Source organism: Symphalangus syndactylus, chromosome 24, assembly GCF_028878055.3.
Source record: "Symphalangus syndactylus isolate Jambi chromosome 24, NHGRI_mSymSyn1-v2.1_pri, whole genome shotgun sequence".
Lineage (NCBI taxonomy): Eukaryota > Metazoa > Chordata > Mammalia > Primates > Hylobatidae > Symphalangus > Symphalangus syndactylus.
In genome coordinates, this window is record NC_072446.2 from 23,762,283 (window position 1) to 23,781,827 (window position 19,545).

At 49.3% G+C, this 19,545-nt stretch overlaps 1 protein-coding gene across 4 annotated transcripts in view; it reads left to right on the forward strand.

Moving 5' to 3' along the window:
- The window catches only part of PREX1 (phosphatidylinositol-3,4,5-trisphosphate dependent Rac exchange factor 1), a 204,021-nt gene that overhangs the window by 63,684 nt on the left and 120,792 nt on the right, over positions 1 to 19,545 (forward strand). For 3 of the 4 annotated variants that reach the window (XM_055266151.2, XM_063633310.1, XM_055266152.2), the window contains exons 2-3: positions 16,500 to 16,571; positions 19,187 to 19,309. In XM_055266151.2, coding sequence (XP_055122126.1) covers positions 16,500 to 16,571; positions 19,187 to 19,309 — 195 coding nt within the window. Of the gene's footprint in view, positions 1 to 7,439; positions 7,488 to 16,499; positions 16,572 to 19,186; positions 19,310 to 19,545 lie in introns of those variants that run through there. The other variant, XM_063633309.1, reaches the window with a different exon arrangement.

Below are 19,545 nucleotides of genomic sequence, written 5' to 3' on the forward strand. Positions count from 1 at the left end.
GGACATCCTTGAGGGATTATTATTCAGCCCACCACAATGGTCAAGGGCTGTTGGGGCCTCTCTGAGAGACTCTAATGTCTGCAAGCTCTGAGTCCCTTCTGTCCTGCAAGTTCTCCCTCCTTTCACGTTGGATCAGAAGGCCTGGCACTGTATTGGGCCCTGGGAACAGAGGTTTCTTCCCTTGTGGAGCTTGGGGGTCACAACTTTATTGATGTGAACCTATCACGAGTGGGAAGTGAGTGGGTGGTCAGGGAAGCTGAGATCACAAGAGAGGGTCAGAGTGGATGTGGCAGAGAGTCAGAGCCTGGACTCTGATGGCCCCGAGGTCAGAGGCCAGCTCTGTCTGCTTAGCTGCATGCTCTGAGGCTGCCGCGTCAGCCACTGAGAACCTCGGTCTCCTTTTTTGTAAAATGGAGATGAGATTGTCTAGGATGAGGCAATCGTGGGAAGCATTGGGTACATAGTTGACACGCCCTAAACTGAAGACCCCAAGCTGCAGCCAAGCAGCGAGTGTCTGTTCTCCTAAGACTGGCCCTTCTGCTGCCAGGATTCCCTCCCTGGGGCCAAGCTGGGAAAAATCAATGGGAGGAAACCTCCATGACTGCACCTCCCCCCCAGGCCTGGGCCCTGAATGCCACTATTTTTACATTCTCTCACTTTTGTGCATTGTTTCCTGACTCTGCAAATACAATCCTTCACCAGCTAAGGGGGGGGACTGCTCGCCCTCCAGCCCCAGGAACAATTGTTTGGGAAGATGGAAAAAAAATAGTTGGACCGAGGAAAAAACAAAACCTCTTGAAAGTCATTGTCTTCAGATGTCAAGTGTCAGCCCCACAGAGAGGAGACTGCATTCCACTCATTGTCCTGCTGCAGACAGGCACAAGGACCCCAGGACGTCCAGCCACCCCGCCCTGCATCCTGGGGCCCCGAGTGACTTGGTTCTCTTTGTCCAGGACATTCCGGCGGGAAATGCCACCCAAAGCAGGGCCTGTTCCCAGCCACCACTGTCTCCGTCACTTGAGGCTTTTCCTTCCAGCCACACGCCCATGCAGGCCCCAGATGGGCGAGGGCTGGTGCTGACGGTAAGGGCTACAGTTTGTACAGTGCTTCCTAGTGCATTTTATCCTAACCCATCAAATTCTCCCCATGCCCCCGTGATGCAGGTATCTATTTCTTTTTTCTTCTTTTGGTGTAATAGTGTGAGATATAATTCACGTACCACCATACAGTTTACCCATTTGAAGTGTACAGGTGAATGGTTTTCGGTATATTCATAGAGTTGTACCACCATCTAATTTTAGGACCATTTCATCACCTCAGAAAGAAACTTCATATCGGCTGGGCACGATGGCTTACGCCTATAATCCCAGCACTTTGGGAGGCCAAGGCAGGTGCATCACTTGAGGTCAGGAGTTCGAGACCAGCCTGGCCAACATAGTGAAACCCCGTCTCTACTAAAAATACAAAAATTAGCCGAGTGTGGAGGCATGCGCCTGTAATCCCAGCTACTTGGGAGGTTGAGGCAGAAGAATCGCTTGAACCCAGGAGGTGGAGGTTGCAGTGAGCTGAGATGGTGCCACTGCACTCCAGCCTGGGTGACAGAGTGAGACTTGGTCTCAAAAAAAAAAAAAAAAAAAAAAAAAAAAGAAACTTCATACCATTAGCAGTCAGGTACCATTTTTATGTCCCCATTTCATAGAGAAGGAAGCTGAGGCACAGAGAGGCTGTTTAGGGTCACACAGCAAATGACCGAACCAGGATTTGAACCCAAAATACTTGGCTCTGTCTAGAGGCCATTTCCTTAGCTTTGCTATAATGCAGTGGTTCTTAACCAAGGATGATTTTGCCTCCAGGGGACATGGGCAATGTCTGGAGACATTTTTGATTGTCACAACTGAGGAGAGAAGGGTTGTTATTTGTATCTAGAGGGTAGAAGGCAGGGAAGCTGCTGAGTGTCTTATAATACGCAGGACATCCCTCACAGCAAATAATTAACTGTCAAGGTAAGGTTGAAAATCTCTGCCAGAATCCCACTCTGATGAGTCCATTTTTCGGGAAAAAAATCAACAACTGAGGAGCCCAAAGGAGTAGGGAGAGGCTGGGATTTGAATGGGAAGGATTTTAGACCATTTCTGACAACAGTGAAGGGAGATAAATTCTGAGTGGCGTAGAGAAGACTTAGCAGGAAAAAGATCTGCATTCCATTAGTGATGTCTGCCCTGGGCGAGGGTAAAGGTGAAGCAGCAGGTTTAAGGTTTGCCTTGCCTGTGTCTAGGACAGAGGTTTCACACTCAGGTGTTCACAGGGCGCAGCAGTGGGTTGGGTGGTGGGAAATTGAGGAGCACTTGTCCTGGTTGAAGGTGATGGCTGTTACTCTGCTCTACAGCACCTGCAGCCCTATGGGCATTTGAGACCCATGTGTCAGTTTTTTCAAAAGAAGCTTGGAATTTGGATTTTAATGGGAAATCTGATATTCAAACTTAGGCCCAAGTTTCTCAAACCCCTCTGCAGGCCAAAGGAATGATGCCTGTGAGTTACCAGTTTGACACCCATAAGGTAGCCCCATCATGTAGAGGAGGCACTGCATAAATCTCTGTTGAAGGAAGGATGGGTTGTTGGTGAACTCAGGAAAGATTGTAGGCCAGGCCCCAGCCCCTTGATGGGGGCTGTGTGAAGAAAAGCACTGGGTTCCTCTCAGTGTCCCCCACCGCCTTCCCCCACTGTTGCATCAGACCTCTTCATGACAGGTTGTTGCAACTTGTTTTTTGCATCAACTTCCTCTCCCAATGTGGTGAGGAATGGCGGGGGGTGGGGTGAGAACTGGGAACCTTTTACCAGGGCCTAGAAGCTGGGTGGGAGTGGGAGTAGTCTACTCTAGATGATTAATTGACTAATCAATTAAACACATCCTTTTCGAGGGTCTGCTGTGTGCTGGGTCCAATCCTAGGCTCTGGGACACCACAGTGACCTAGACAGACAAACATCCTTGCCTTCCTGGAGGTGAGACTCAAGTGGGCTAGATGTGTAATAGACTGATAATAAACACACACAATGTCCGTGGTGACAGGTGCTGTGAGGAAAACAGAGCAAGGATAGGCATTTTCGACAGGATTGTCTTGGAAAGACTGAATGTGCCTCAGGGCCTTTGCCCCGGCTGTTGACCCTGCCCATGATGCTGTGTCCTCAGATACACGCAATGCTGTTTGCTCCCTGTGTCTGCTCAAATGCCATCTTCCCAGAACGGCTTTCTCTGAACATCTCCTTGAAATAGCATTCCCACCCTATCCTTCTCTGTTTTCTTACCCTGCTTTAGTTTTCTTCGTAGCAATCGTTCCTACCTGCCATTTTATTTTAAAATCAGTGTATAGTCTGTCTCTGCCACTACTTTGTGAAGGTGGGGAGTTAGTCTGATTTGTTCATTCACTGATGTGTCATTGGCTCTTAGCGCAGTGCCTGGCACATAATAGGTGTGCAATAAGTATTTGCTGACTAAATAGGTGAATGTAAGAATGCATAAGCCCTTCCATGGCAGGGTCATGGCTTATATCTGTGTCTCCAGCACCCAGCTCGGTGCCTGGTGCACAGCAGGCCCTGGTTAACACTTGTTGGGATGGTTGGTACTCGGAGTGGGCTTGTCCCCCTAGAATATCACCACAAGCAACTTCCTGCCCCCTTTCCTAGTCCAGCCTCCCTCTCCTGGCTCAGCCTCTCTGCCACTTTTTCCAGGAAGTCTTTGTAGTTACGAAGTGTTCACCTGCATCATTTCACTTAAACCTCAACAACTACTACTCCCCCCTTTTTTGTTTGGTCCAGGAAATTGACTCAGAAGTGTGGTGACTTGATGAGGTCATGTGGTTGGCAGTCAGCAAGGAGGATGGGGCAGAGCGGAGGGGTGCGCTGGTGGTGATGAGGACGTGGGGGGCTCTGCAGTTTATAAAGCCTTCCCCTTCTCATCTCACCTCAGGAGACTCGGAAGCAGGCAGTGTATAATAATAGAGCTGTTTGCAGGATGGAAAAAACTAATAACAATAAGTAAAAATAGTGTGGGATAAATGTGAATGTGCTTGGTGCATGTAGAAGCCCTACAGATGTGGTTGATCCAAATCCAGGTTTCCTTAGGAAGCACAGTGAGTTCTGTCTGCCTGCGCCAGGGCTTGGACTCCCTGCAGACACTCTAGATAAACTCAAGATGGGGAGATCATAATAGCCAATGCTTTTTTTTTTTTTTTGGAGGCAGGGTCTTGCTTTGTCGTCCTGAAGTGCAGTGGCGCAATCTTGGCTCACTGCAACCTCTGCCTCCTAGGCTGAAGTGATCCTCTCACCTCAGCCTCTCGAGTAGCTGGGACTACAGGTGCGTGCCACCACACCTGGCTATTTTTTGTTTGTTTGTATTTTTAGTAGAGACGAGGTTTTGCCATGTTGATTGATTGCTTGAACTCCTGGGTTCAAGCTATCAGCCTGCCTTGGCCTCCCACAGTGTTAGGATTACAGGTGTGAGCTCACAGGTGTGAGCCTGGCCAATAATAGCTAATGTTTTTTGAGCACCTACTATGCACCAGGGGCCATTCAAGTGCTTGTTATGTGTGTTAGCTTCTGTAATTCTCATTGTAATCCTGTGTATCCATTTTATCCCCCTGTTATAGAGGAAGAAATGGAGGCAGAGAGAATAAATAATTTACTTCAGGTCTTACAGCTTGTAAGCAGCAGAGCTGGGATTTGAGCCCACTTAAATGCTTTGCCTGTAGTATTTCTTTTTTTCTTTCGTTCTTTTCTTTTTTTTTTTGAGATGGAGTCTTGCTCTGTCACCCAGGCTGGAGTGCAGTGGCGCGATTTCAGTTCATTGTAACCTCTGCTTCCCAAGTCCAAATGATTCTCGTGTCTTAGCCTCCCAAGTAGCTGGGATTACAGATGTGAACCACCATGCCTGGCTAATTTTTGTATTTTTAGTAGAGACAGAGTTTCACTATGTTGGTCAGGCTGGTCGCGAACTCCTGACCTCAGGTGATCCACCCATCTCAGCCTCCCAAAGTGCTGGGATTATAGGCGTGAGCCACCGCGCCTGGCCTGCCTGCAGTATTTCATATCAGCCTCACAATAGTCCGTGAAGTCATAGTTTTATGGTCCCCATCCATGTTATAGATGAGGCCCAGAGAGATGGAGTCAGATGTCTAGGTCACAGAGCAGTAGGTGGCAGGGGCAGGATTTGAACCAGGTGGCTGGTTCTAGCCTTTGAGCTTCATCCACTCTTACATACTGCTTGCTGAGGAGATACAGTGCCCTTCTAGCAAGGAGTAGGGAGAGTTTCTAAGGGCAGGGAGGGCTTCTGAGAGTTGGGGCATGGGAGGAGGAGGTGGAATGCTGGCCATGTCTTTGGCCTCCGCGGGGGAGCGTGTATGGGTTCTCCGCAGATGCAGCCTGGATTCAGGTGGGCTAGATGGATAATAGACTGATAATGAACACACATAATGTCCATGGTGACAGGTGCTGTGAGGAAAACAGAGCAGGGATAGGCGTTTTCAATAGGATTGTCTTGGAAAGACTGAATGTGCCTCGGGGCCTTCACCCTGGCTGTTGACCTTTCCCGTGATGCCGTATCCTCAGATACACGCAGTGCTCTTTGCTCCCTGTGTCTGCTCCACGTGAAACCTGCCTCCACGTCTGACCGGACACTGCCTGTGGTTCCGCAGCCACCTCCTCTGACCTTCAGCCCTGCACATGTAGAGATTTTCCCCATCAGTTCAGAAGTATTTTGGTGTTTTAACAGGCAGCGAGGCCATCCTGGTGTATATTAGGAGAACATCTGCTGGAGTGCCTGGCCTATGTGGCTGCAGTGCTGCAAAGCCCTGCCTTTCACCCCCTCCCATGCTCGGGGGGCCCTACACCCTCTTTCTTTTTGAGGCTGCATTGCAACACCTCAGCCACTCCAGGGTATACCAGATGGACGCTCCACTGCCAGCACCTGCGCTCCTCTGCCTGATGGCTTTGTCTGCTCTGAGCTGCTCTGTCACTTTCAGGGAAGATGGGGAGTGCCAGGATCACCCCCATTGCCCTTAAACCAGTGACAGACAGGACTGGTGTACAGACTTCCTGCCCTCCTCACTCCCTGAGGGTGGCTCTGAGGTGTGCGTTCGACGCGGTCTGTCTGGGGCCTCATGGTGGTAACTTGCTTGGTCTCATACCCTTCGTGGGCTGCCTTCCCTTCTTGGTTCCACCTCCCCGGTTGTTGGTGTTTCCAGGGACTACCTCCCACCTCCCACCTCCCAAAGAAACTACTTGTACTCCACTTCTTGCCTCAGGGTCTGCTGCATCTGGGGAACCACCCCAAGGCTCCCATCATGGTAGACACGCTAAGATGCACCCACAGCACACACTCCCTGCATTCTCTGTGCATATAGCCACGGGCAGAGTTGATTGGTAATTTTGTAGACATTTAAATAAAGATTTATTCATTTTGACAATGCAGTTTTCCTTTTGTATTTGGAGCCAATGCACGTATTTTTAAGGGCCTCCAACATTTCTGTAGGTCCAAGGAATGCTGCCAAGGAAATGTCCCCAGGGAAGGGGCCTGGTCTGAGCTGGTCCAGGGGCTACATGGAATTAAAAGTGCCCATTCCCTTCACTGGACATTTACTGAGGACTTATTGGGCACCTCCTGTGATCTGGCTGGATCCTGGGGGCTGGGGGCTCCCACCGTGGGCAGAGGCAACAAGTTATTTACAAGCAGTGTCAGATTTAATCCTCATGTCAGCAACTTGCAAGGTGAGGCTCCATTACACAGATTTTATAGATGAGGCAACTGAGGTGCGAGGCTGGGCTGACTCCAGAGCCTAATGTGTGATTCATGCCCTGTTTTCCTCTTTCCTAAAAAGGGGATGCAGTAGCCCACCTCGTGGGATTGTTATGCAGGACAAACAAGCTGACCATCAGTCACCTGCTGAACTCCTTGTTACTGAGCATCTGCTCTGTGTCCAGCACGGTTCTAGGTCCAGTGGGTGGACACTGCCCAAACAAGCTGCCACCCTCCTGGGACTGACTTTGTAGGGGAGATAGGAACCATAAGTGAAGAAACAGCTTAGTGCAGGTGGAGGGCAGTGCTGTGGGGGATGGAGGAGGATGAGATACAGCGTGCAGGGAAATGGGTATCTGTTTCAAATGGAGCAGTGGGGGAAGGCCTCAGAAGAACTGGCATTTGATTCTAGTGGGGAATTGAAATGGTTTGGCTGTGTCCCCACTCAAATCTCATCTTGAATTGTAGCTCCCATAATTCCCATGTGTCATGGGAGGGACCTGGTGGGAGGTAATTGAATATGGGGGCGGGTCTTTCCCATGCCGTTCTCGTGATAGTGAGTAAGTCTCACGAGATCTGATGGTTTTATAAAGGGGAGTTCGCCTACACAAGCTCTCTTGCCTGCCGCCATGTAAGACATAACTTTACTTCTCATTTGCCTTCTGCCATGATTGTGAGGCCTCCTCAGCCATGTGGAACTGTGAGTCAATTAAAACTCTTTATAAATTACCCAGTCTCTGGTATATCTTTGTTAGCAGTGTGAGAACAGACTAATACAGGAATGAATTGAGGGTGGGACCCTGCAGATATCTGGAGAAAGAGTGTTCCAGGCAAAGGGAACAGCAAGTGCAAAGGCCGCGCGGGGTGGATGGTGCCTTGGTATGTTCCCAGGAGGTCTCAGTTGTAGGTTCTTTGTATGCTTTCAGGAAGAAATTAGCCTGTTAAAGATACAATTCAAAGCAATATGTTTGTGCTGTGGACTATATAATGACATGAGTTATAGATACATATATGGACTTTGTAAATGTGCCGTGGGAGTAAAGGAGTAGTAAGTCTGACTTTGTTAAGAAAAAAAAAAAAAAAAAAAAAAGCTATCTCTTCCCAGTCCTCTCAGAGTATGTCTGTGACTGAATGAGGCAGTGGTGGAATCCTTGGAGAGAATGTTTCAAATCCAAAATTTGGGCCTTTTGGGAAAGCCTCAGTTGGTTCTGAGCCAATAGCTCTCTGCTTCTGGCCCCTGGCACGGACGTGATGAAGGAATGCTAGGTGGGAACAGAGTGGAGAGGGTTTTAATCTCAGCCTGGGCAGTGGTGTGGGCTCTGGGTGGTGGACATTCTTGTGTTCTGGCCCAGGCTGTGGAAGCTCCAGGCTAGCTTGTGGGGGTCCCCAGGTTTCCAGAGTTGACTCAGAGAAGGAGGGCTGGTCGGCAGCTCAGAGGCTCTTCTGCAGAAGGAAAACCTTTCCATCTCATATTTGCCTTGCTCGTGCTCTGTTCCCCACTGGTGGGCACTGCTTTCCCTGCACAGGGATACACATGTCCAAGGAGGAGAAGGCAGAAGCCAGGGGTCCTGATGATTGGGGTGGGTGATGGGGTGGGCGAGAGAGAGCCTGATGTGTTTAGTACCCCTCCCATCCAGAAAAATAAAAACATGCATTTATGTTAAAAATGACTTTTGCTTAAAAAGTAGCGTGTTCATTGTAGAAATCTGGAAAGGGAAATAAGAAAGAAGAAAATGTAAATTCTTTAGAATTCCCCTCTGCCAGTTAGGATTAGGTTCAGTGGCGTGTGATAAAACCCAAATAACAGTGTCTTAAATGTGATGAAAGTTTATTTCCTTATTCTGTAATTATAGGTGACCCAGGGCGGATATGTTGGCTGTACCATCACTAGGAACATAAGTGCCTACTGAATGCTGCTCTGTTTTCCCCAACTCGTGGCTTCTACCTCATGGTATAAGATGTCTGCTTCACTTCCAGGCATTGCATTTGCGATCCAATCAGTAGGAAAAGGGAATAGCAGAAGAGAATCCCTACCCATTCCTCCCCCAACGCACAAGGATACTTCCAAGATGTTGTACATAATATACCATGTATGCTGTACTGGCCTGAACTTAGTTGCATGCCCACACCTAGCCGCAAGGGATGCTGGGAAATACAGTCCTTATTTTTAAATCTGGAGTTCTGTTTCTAAAGGAAAAGGAGAGAATGATATTGGGGGACAGCTAGTAATTTTGGCCACATTCCTACATAGTTTAGGGTGTTTCCTTCCATACTTCATTTTTCTATGCCTAGGGAGAGAGAATTTATTTAATCAACAATGAGATTATATTTTACGTACTTGTCTGTAACTTGATTTTTTTTCCTAGTTAAGGATACATCAACAGTCCTTTTCCATGTTATTAAATAGACTTCTGCAAACTATTTTTAGCATGATCATTCCTTGTTGAGCTGGATGGTAATTTATTTAACTAAACCCCCAGTGATGGAATTATAAATCAGATATTGAGGGTAAAGCTTCATGCCACATATGAGATTTATTTTTCCCTGTAGGATAAACGCCCAGAACTTGGATGGTTGGAGCATAGGATTTGGGCATTTGAAGGGGTCATTGGGCAGTTAGGGAGCTCCCCAGACTCTGGGCTATGTGGGGTGGCTTGCGGCCGGCTGTGTAAACCCCCTTCTGCTGTTATTATAGCGATTTTATTATCATCACTCAGATTCCTAGGCCCTTGCTGTTTCATGACACTGTGCTTCCAACTCCCTGCCACCCAGATCATGTTGGGGATGGGGTCCTCAGGGCACCCCCTTTTCTTTGTCTTTGCTGTGTTCTGGAGCTCCCCCCACCCACCCCCACTCATCGCTTCCCTTTGCTCCCAGCCCATACCCTGGCCCTCTCAAGTTTCACCATATGTCTGGTGAGGTCACCCCAGCCACGGCAGAGGTGTCCTTGGAGGCAGTCGGGCCCCCTCCCCAAGCAGATCAGGTTTCCGGCATCAGTCTCAGGGAGTGACTTCAAGGCCTCTTTCTGTCGTTTTTATCTCCAGGGAGAGATTTATCCTCCCCAGGCGACAGCAGCCATGGGTTCCAGGCAGGTGGCAGCTCCCCAGGGGCACCCCTAAGGGCAGCTGCTACCTGTTATAAAGGCTGATGTGGTTCATTGTCCACAGTCACTCACTGATGGCGCCTGATGGGGACTGTCTGGGTTTAAGGCCCAGCTCCTTCACTTACCAGCCCTGTGGCTTTAGATAAGGTCTTCACTGCGCTAGGCCTCAGGCTCCTCTTTAGAATGGACATAGTAGTAACAATGCCTGCCTCCTCGAGTTTGAGGATTAAAACACCTAGAGCAGCACCTGCACATAATAAGGCCTAAAGGTGTAGTTAGTGAGTTAAAAAGATGTTCTTATTCTAGTGGTCTCTCCCAACTCGGTATCAGCTTACTTTCTGGAGCCTGTTCTCAGTTTCTCCCCGTCTCTCCCATCCTTCCTCCACATACCAGTCTCTCTTGAGCACCTGCTGTGTGCCAGCCTCTGTTCCAGGCGCTGCATAGATGGCCAAGGAAACTGTCTTCTGCCCTGAGGGAGCTGATACTTTAGCGAGGGAGATGATACTGAATGATCAAACCTATCCATACTTAATTGGTAAGAGCACAGCCAATAGCGGAGACGTCTGTGAAGGGTAACAGGGTTCAGGTGGCTATGTTGTGGGTGAGATCCTCTCTTACATGGGTCCAGGGGTGGCCTGTGAGAGGAGGGGCCTCTCCTGCCAATTGAATGTCTTGGGAAAAGCTCTGTAGGCAAAGAATAGCATGTGCGAAGGCCTGGATGGTGGGGTCCTGGTGTGTTCAAGAAACAAAAAGGAGACAAGTGTGCCTGCAGCTGAGCCAGTGGGGTGAGAAGAGCCCACATTAGACAGTCTTTGAGCTGTGGAAGAGGTTGGATTTTTTTCTAGGTTTTAATCAGAGCCTTTTCTAAGGCAAGGATTTCTTGACCTTGGCACTGTGGTTTGCGGTCAGCTGTGTCTTTGTGGGGTTGTCCTGTGCATTGTAGGGTGTTTAGCAGCATCCCTAGTCTCTACACACTAGATGCCAGGATCACCCCTGTCCTCAGTTGTGACAACCCAGAATGTCTCAAGACATTGGCACATGTCTTCTAGGGGAAAAATCACCCCCAGGTTAAGAACCACTGGGCTCAGGCTAGGTGGGACAGGGGTGAGACCTGGCCTGGCATCGGGAGACCTGGTTCTAATCTGTGTTTTGTCACCAGTTTGCTGTTTGACCTCAGACCAGTATCCCATACTCTTGGTTTCTCCATCAAGTGGGAGCTTGTTGGAGATGGCAAACTCATCAGCCTTCTAACCCTGTCCCTGCCACATCCATGGCAGACATCACTAATCAATCATGATATGGCTTCCTGCTCAGTCCAGAGCTCTGGGGACCATGGAAACACGCAGGCTGGGAGCTGAGTAAACAGCCTCTCTGGTCCTTCTCTCATGCCCCAGAAGACCTGGATATATACTTAGAGGAACTTGAACACCTGGGCTCGAGGAAACCTGTGCATCACCTAGAGGAACTTGTATACCCATACCCCACTCGACGTGAGTATACAGCTGAAAGAACTTACAGCTGAAAGAACTTACACCTGAGCACCATTGTTTACAGTAAGGATGTTTGAAACAAGTGTCTGTAGCACGGCAGTGGTTACTTCATGCTGTAATTTTGACTAGTAAGCAATGAAATGAACAACTTGAGGTCTGTCTTATTGTGAATTCCCCAAAGAACATGACCCTAGACTGATTCAAGGGCAAGTAGCATACTTGGGAGGTCACCCCAGGAAGCATCAGCAGGAGAGTGGGGGAGTGAGGCAGGGAGGAGAAGGCAGCCAAGAAAGGTGTGTCATCAAGCGGGTTACCATGGGGGCCGCTGGAACTGAATCCATCAAGGCACTCGGGGAGATAGTGTCCATCGAGTGCCTCAGTTTCCTCATCTGTCTTTTCATGCCAGGTCCTGCTGGCCATCACTGAGGGCTGCTCCCAGGCAGTCTTACTTCTTCAGCACTTCTGGCCTGCCCTGCACATGAGAGTGGGGCCTTCAGGCCAAGAGATGCAGGCACTGGCAGCTGGATGTGGTGTGGGGTAAGGGTGGGGTCTGGATAGCAGATGCTGACCGGTGTACATATCAGCATGGGTAAATGTGGAAGACATGATGTTGAGTGAGAAAATCAAGTTGCTGAAAGCACGCTACTTATAAAAATGTTGTGAACATGCAAAATAGTATTCTCTCTTGCTTATAGATGCACACGGCTTGGTAAGTGGGCAGAGGCATGCGTGGGAATGAGGAGCACCAGCTCCAAGTACCTTGCAGGGAGAGAAGGTGCCCAGTGGCTCACCTCTCTCTGTAACGATTCCTTTCTGCCTTTTCTATTTAATACATTGAGGTTTGATATTTGCATGGTACTGTGGGTAAACTGAACTAATCTCAAGTGCATACTGCTGGGGCTTTGCATATGCAGCGACCTGTGTCACCACTGCTCAGATCAAGATATAGAACGTTTCCAGCACCCCCGAGAGCCTCCTCATCCCGTTTCCAGTCTGTGCCTCCCCCAGACTTGTTGAATTTCTTTTTGCAAATGGTTTCAAGCAAATTTGGTGTAGTGTTAAGATTTGCCAAAGCTGGGTAGTGATGAGTTTGTGGGTGTTTGTTGTTTCTCTCTATTCTTTTCTGTATCCCTGATGTATTTCATCATCATATTCATAAAATGAAGAGGAGGACTTGGGCAGATGTGAGGACAAGTGGTCCAGGCATGGGCAAAGCTTCCTAGGCTGGAGGAGTTTCTCAGGCAGCCCTGGAAATCCTGAGAACAGTATTGTGTCTAAGGGAGGCTTCGGAGATGAGAGCTGCTTTTGACCTGAGCGTTTCAAAGCTGTCAAGCCTTGGACAAAGGAAGAGTCACCCTGGAGGGTCTTTCACCATCCCTGCCAGCGCAGGGGACGCCATGCTGCGTGCTGCCTGGAAAAGCCAGTCGTGCCTTGGGCAGCAGGAGGGCTGGGCCCAGAGCCTCTGCTGCCCATTCTTTCCGGGTCACGAGCTGCCCATTGTGGCCTTCACACCGGCTTGTTTGCAGTTCCTCAGTGGGTGGCCCGAGCCTCCCATTGTTGCAGCACAATAGCGGTGGCAGAGCTCGTGTGAAGAAACTGGGACAGGAAGCCCCAATCTAGGCCAGCGGAGTGTGGCACTCCCAGCTTCCTGCCCTCCCTGGCTGTGCTGGGTGAGGCTGCCTTTGTCTCCCTCTAGTCTAGGGAGGTTGGAGCTTGACTTCCTGTCAGTATCCCAGGCCCTGTTAAAACATCCTCTAGGAACCCCCGTCCCTGTCCCCTCCACTCATTGTCATTTCAAAAACAGGATCTGCAGACTTCCAAGGAGCCTGAGTCGAGGTCTCTGCCATGTGTCAGGCACTGTGCCAGGCACATTCCAAACCTTCCTTTGATTTTCAAGCACCTGCTGTTTGCTGAGCACTACATTTGGCCCTGAAGACGTAGCTGTGAACAAGACAGGCAGGGTCCCTGCCTTCAGGGAGCTTCCATTCACTTTATCCCATGACATTCTAAAAGGTGCTGTATTCCTGTGATTCCACTGGGAAGAGTAAATGAAGACTCAGAGAGGCTAGTGCACTTTCCTGAGGTCACACAGCAGGAAGGACCCGTGGTTGAAAATCAAACTCACCAGTTTCCAAACCTGGCCTCTGTTGTTGGATTGGGGGTTATGGTTTCATCCCAGTCATGATCCCTGCTTATCCTGGCCTTTCCCTTAGGAGCTTGTATAGATTGCTTAACCTCAGTTTCCTCATTTGTCAAATGAGCTCTTAACACAAGATGGGAAGATAGGAGTTTGCATTAAGAAGAGGAGGGCCTCTTGGCAGAGGTGACATTTGAACTAAGGCAGGATGGATGAGGAGGCTGCTCAGGGCAGAATGGCGGAGAACATCTTGCCAGCAGGAACAGCATATGCAAAGGTCCTGAGGCAGGAGTGTATTTGGCAGGTGGATAGAATCTAGAATGAGAGTGTGGCTGAAGATTATTTATATTGAGGTGTGTGGGAGGATGAAGTACTGGAAGATGAGATCAGAGAGGTTAACAAGGACAAGGTCATGGGGACCATGGAAGGATTTGGATTTTAAGTGCAGTGGGAAGCCATGGAGATTTTAAAGGCGTGGATTGACTGATCTGTACATATTTAAAGGGATCTCCCTGGCTGTGTGTGTAGAGAACAGACTTTTGGGAGGGTGAAGGGGACCAGGAGGGAAATGGCTGTGTTAGTCCAGGCAGGAGATGATGATGGCTTGGACTGTGGGGGTGGCTGTGGAGATGGGGACCAGTGGTTGTAGTAGTCAGGTAAAGCTGGTAACATTTGCTGATGTATTGGAAATGGAGTGTCAGAGGAGAGGGGCTGAGGACAGCTAGTGGGTTTTGGTTAGAGCCTTTGAAAGGCAGAGGTGCCGTTAATTAAGTGGGGAAGAGCTCGGTGTGAGTTTGGGAAAGGTCAGGAATTAAGTGTTGGACAGGCTGAGTTTGGACATCCAGGTGGAGACACTGATTCTGCAGCTGGAGATAAGAGTCTGGGGGTTTCAGGGGAGAAGTCCAGGCTGGGGATATAAACATGGGGGTCATCAAAAAAAGGAGATTTAACCCATTTATGCTGGAGGTTGCAATTTTTTTTTTAATAAAAAAATCAGACCTTGGCAATGACCTTGAAGAGTAGGATATAAATAACTCCCACAAGCTTAGCGTTCCAGTAATGGAACACTAGGCATAAATGAGTTAAAGCCCCAAGACTGGCTGAGATGGCTCTGTACTCCGTGTGGACAGAGACAAAGCTGCCTTCCTGTGTCTTGCTTTCCTCTGTGACTCGCCATGTGGACTGTCATCGCGCCCCCTCCCAAGAGGCTTGAGTCTGGGCAGGTGGCCGGGCTCCCGGGGGCAGGCATGGATGTGTCATGTCTCTGGGTGATGGAAAGGATCTGACAGCCACGTGCGTAGGGCTAGCCTCCTCTCTGCTTACCTGCCCTGCTTCCCCGACCCCAGCACTATCTTGGGCTGTCCACCCCATCTCTCCTGCACTCAGAGATCTCCCTAGACAAGCGTGGTGGGATGAGACAGGCTCCTGCAGCCCCTGTCTTAATCAGCCTGCACCTGGGCTCTGTGACAGGGAGACCATGTGCTCACATGGAGCAGCCCCCCCGTGGACCCCCAAGCTGTTATCAGTCTTGGCAGGGCAGGTGACTGATAGGCCCCACAGCTCCCCGTGGCCCTGTGGCTGTGAATTCCTTTTCCCAGGGGTCTCCATGTGGCTGCTTCCAGGTTAGCCTACAGCCAGATCCCACATCCTGGAGTTGGGGGCAAACCAGGCGGAGGTGGCTGTGGGTGCTGGGCCTCAGTCTCCCTTAGGTGCTGACTCTGCTGTCTCTCCTTCCCCCAGCATTTATCCCTGTGACTCTCTCAGCCCATCCGTGTGACCCCTCGGTAGCTCTTCTTTCTGCCACTTTTCCACCCACACCACCTGGTGCCAGGCCACCATCATCTCTTGTTGGCACCACTGCACTCTACTGCCCTGGTCTCCCCACTTTTATGCACAACCCCTAAAATCCAGTTCCTTGCAATAACAGACGGCTTTTTCACCAACACCTCAAAACTGGGAGACTTTTCTTTTAAAAAAAAATTCTAATTTCTGGCTTCATTAAAAAAAAAAAACAAAAACACCCAAATCCAAACCTCTGGTGGTCCTGGGCCTGCGGCCTCCCCACGTGGCCCCACGTGAATGGTGCACCCTCGGCTCCTGCAGCCCCTGTCGCTCCTGCCCTGGTATCGTCACACTCGTCTGCTGCGTCTCACAGAGAAGAGATGTGATTTGTCTGTTCCAAGCCCCTGAAAGGGTGGTAGAAGGACCATGGTCCATTCAAACAGTACATTCCTGGCATCTGCAAGGAGGCTTCTTGTGAGATGATCTGGAAGGATCTCTGAGCTATATCAAGTGGAAAATCCAGGTGCGGGTCATCCAGTGTATGTTGCTATTTTTTGATGTGTTAAAGAGGTTAAAAAAAAAAAAAGGAATAGATGTGTATGTGTGTGTGTTTGTTTTTGCATAGATTTTTGAAAGAATACCCAAGAAACTAGTAGCTGGGGTTCCTGTAGGGGTTGGGGAGGAACTAGATGGTTTGGGGCTGGGGTAAGGAGAGAGACTTTCTATGTTTTTGCCATTTTGTAGTTTTTGCCATTTTGTATTTTTGACTTTTGAGCCATGTGACTGTGTTATTATTCAGAGGTTAAATTGTAAAGCAAAGTAAAAAAAAAATTGAAAGGGGAAATGAATTAGAGTCTGAGAGGCGCGCCTAGGTGAGGAAGCAGGTGTGTATCTTTTTGGGCTGAAGGTTCCTCGAGGGCAGGGGCTTTGAGATTTTCTCTGCTGTATCTTCAGGGCCCAGTGCAGGGCCTGGCATCGTGGGTGCACAGTACACCCCTGGTGACTGTGTGGGAGTGAGGGCTGCTCCAGTGTGTTTAAGGTGTAAGCAGAGCACGTTTTTCCTCGTCGCCTGCCTGTGTCCCTGGACCCGTGGTACCTCCCAGATCCTAGTTGGCATTTGAACTTGAGAGCCTTCTGTAGGGCCGTCCATGGGAGAGCTGGAGACGCGGACACTCACCTCTCTCTGCTTCTCTCCTCCAGGCATTCCTGCATCGCATCCGGCAGAACGTGGCCGACTCAGTGGAGAAGGGCCTCACGGAGGAGAATGTCAAGGTGTGGACGCTCGGGCTGGTCCCTGTTCTAGAGCATCTGTGTTGCTTTGTGCCTTGCTCTTCCTGTGCGATGCTCAGAGGGTGTGCATGCAGGGGGAGGCGTGTCATCTGCTGGCTGCTGGCCACCAGCTTTGCCCTGCCCCAGCTTGCTCCCTTCAGCCCCTGGAGGCCTCTTGTCCTGTGAGCAAGCTGTGCTTGGTGGATGTCAGCAGGAATCAGCCCCGGGCCCCGCTTTCCAACCCAAGACTTTCCCTCTGTGCTCAGTGTGACCCCCGCCCCCTTCTTCCAGGCTCCTCGTGTCAGGCCCTCTGGCTTCGAGCCAGTGGAAAATCCTCTCCCAAGTGCCCCCCGGGAGGCTGGCACCTCCAGTCCCTCTCCTGGCAGCCCCGGCCCCCACTCCCGCCCTGGGCATCCAGTGTCCAGGCAGGGCTGATGAGTAATTGGGTCCAGTTTGGCCTTGGCCATGACTCTGGGGAGTTTGAGGAGGAGATCAATAGGCCTTCTGTGTGCATGGCTCAGCCCCAGCCTGGCTCTCCAGGCCTGGCTTTCTGTGTGACCTCACTCTCTGAGCCGCCTTTCAGGCCTCAGGGCTCTGAGGGTCCTGGTGTCCAAGGTGCCCAGTATTTACAGCACACAAAGGACTCGGTCATAGAAGACATCCCCCCCCCCAAACGCCCTGGTTAATCTGGACGGTGGCCTTGCATGTTGACAACTCTACACCGAATTATTTGCATAAGAAAGCTGAGTCTTAGAGATGTCAAGGACTTGCTCAAGGTCTCTGCATGGCTCGTCCTGGGGGTGGGGTGTGTGTGTGTGTGTGTTCATGCACTGGGATCTAAACTCTGTGCCTGCCTTCATTTATTCACTCATTCATTCAGCAAATACGACTGAGCACCTCCTGTTTATTCCACTTATTTATTACACTATTTGTTATAGTTTACAAATTATTTATTATAATTTTAAGCTGCGACTTATTACAGTTTTTAAAAATTACCTTTTTTTAATGAGGTAGAAGTCTTATACAGTAAAGGGTGCAAATCATTAGTGCTGAATGCAGTGCGTGTCTACATACGAATGCACCAGTGTAACCATGACCCAAATGAAGGCAGAGAGCATTTCCCAGCCCCAGCTGCCCACTCTGGGCCCCCCTTAGTCAGTCCTCCCTCCCTAAAGGTAATCCCTGGTTCCTAGTACCATGGATTGGTTTTGCCTGTTCTTGAAATCTACATTAAAGTGAGCTCTTTCGTGTCCCTGCCTGCCTGTGGGTTTTGCCCGTGATCTTGTGTGTAGCTGTGGTTCACTCTTTTTCATTGCTGTGTGGTGTTCCATCGTATGAATGCAACACAATTTACTTTTCCATTCTCCTGTGGATGGATATTTTAGTTATTTCCAGTTTTTGGCTGTTACGACTATTCTTAAAAAAAAAATACAATCATGAGGGCCAGGCGAGGTGGCTCACGCCTGTAATCCTAGCACTTTGAGGGGCTGAGGCAGGCAGATTGCCTGAGCTCAGGAGGTCGAAACCAGCCTGGGCAACATGGTGAAACCCTGTCTCTACTAAAATACATAAAAAGTTAGTCAGGCGTGGCGGCATGCATCTGTATTCCCAGGTACTCGGGAGGCTGAGGCAGGAGAATTGCTTGAACCCTGGAGACAGAGGTTGCACTGAGCCAAGTTGCTGCCACTGCACTTCACACTCCAGCCTGGGCGACAGAGTGAGATTCCGTCTCTAAAAAAGAAAATAATAATAATAATTTAAAAAATACAATCATAAAAGACTCAGAGAGGCAAAGTAATAATAATAATTGCTCATTGCGGGGTCTGTCCTGTACATTGCAGGAAGGTTTAACAGCACCCCTGGCCTCTGTCTACGAAACACCCCTTTTCCTCCCAATTTGTGACAACCAAAAATGTCCCTTGACAATTGCCGCATATCCTGTGTGTGTGTGGCGGGGGTGGTGGGTAAACTTGCCCCTTGTTGGGAACAACTGATCAGAAGGTTAAATTCTAAAATGTAGGATTGCTGGGTCAAAGTGTATTAGTGTTTTACACTTTTAGATTGATGTGGGGAAACAGGGAATCTCATATATTGTTTGTGAGAGTTTAGACAGCGTATTTCTAACTTCCTTCCTTACTGCGTTTTCTTCTACCATGTCATTTTAATGGGTGCGTGGAAATATACTTGTAATTTCAACATCGTCCTGTGGCTGGACACAGCAGTTGTGTCTGACTGTGATGAATGTCTGCATACTAAATGTAGAGCTGCTTGCAAGATTTTGACCTTGGGAATATTATTTTATCTGAGCCTTGGTTCTTCATCTGTCAATTGGGCATGAGTTTCTATCTCATGGATTTATAATGGGGATTAGATTACATGAATGCATATGAAGTTCTTAACACAGGATTAGTCACTAATCCCGATTATAGTAAATAAATGTTGGTAATATTTCTGTTATTACGATGATTTCTATTAGTGGTAAACCAGTTCCGGTGTTTGAGAGTTCTTCTTTGACTACAATGTCACCCGCACCGAGGTTTGTATTTTTTCAATGCTTGGCTTCGCTGCCCCTCCGAGCCTTGATTAACGCTGTCCTCTGGCCTCTCTTTTTCTCACAGATCCTGTTCTCGAACATCGAAGACATCCTGGAAGTTCATAAAGATTTCTTGGCTGCCTTGGAGTATTGTTTACACCCGGAGCCGCAGTCTCAGCATGAACTTGGGAATGTTTTCTTAAAATTCGTGAGTACTGTGCCACTGCCCCTGGTGGACTCTAGTTTTTGAGAAGTGGGCTTCTCCCTGGGTCCCTGCCCCATCTGCTTTCACCAGCTTCCTCTGTAGGCCTGTCTGGGAGACGGGGTAGCAAGGTGGGCAGGTGGGCCCAGTCTGCATCCCCGGAACTATGGGAAGTGTGTCAGGCCCAGCAGACTGTGTGCATTTTTAGTGACTCTCCTTTCCCTCAGCTCCACATAGAGAGT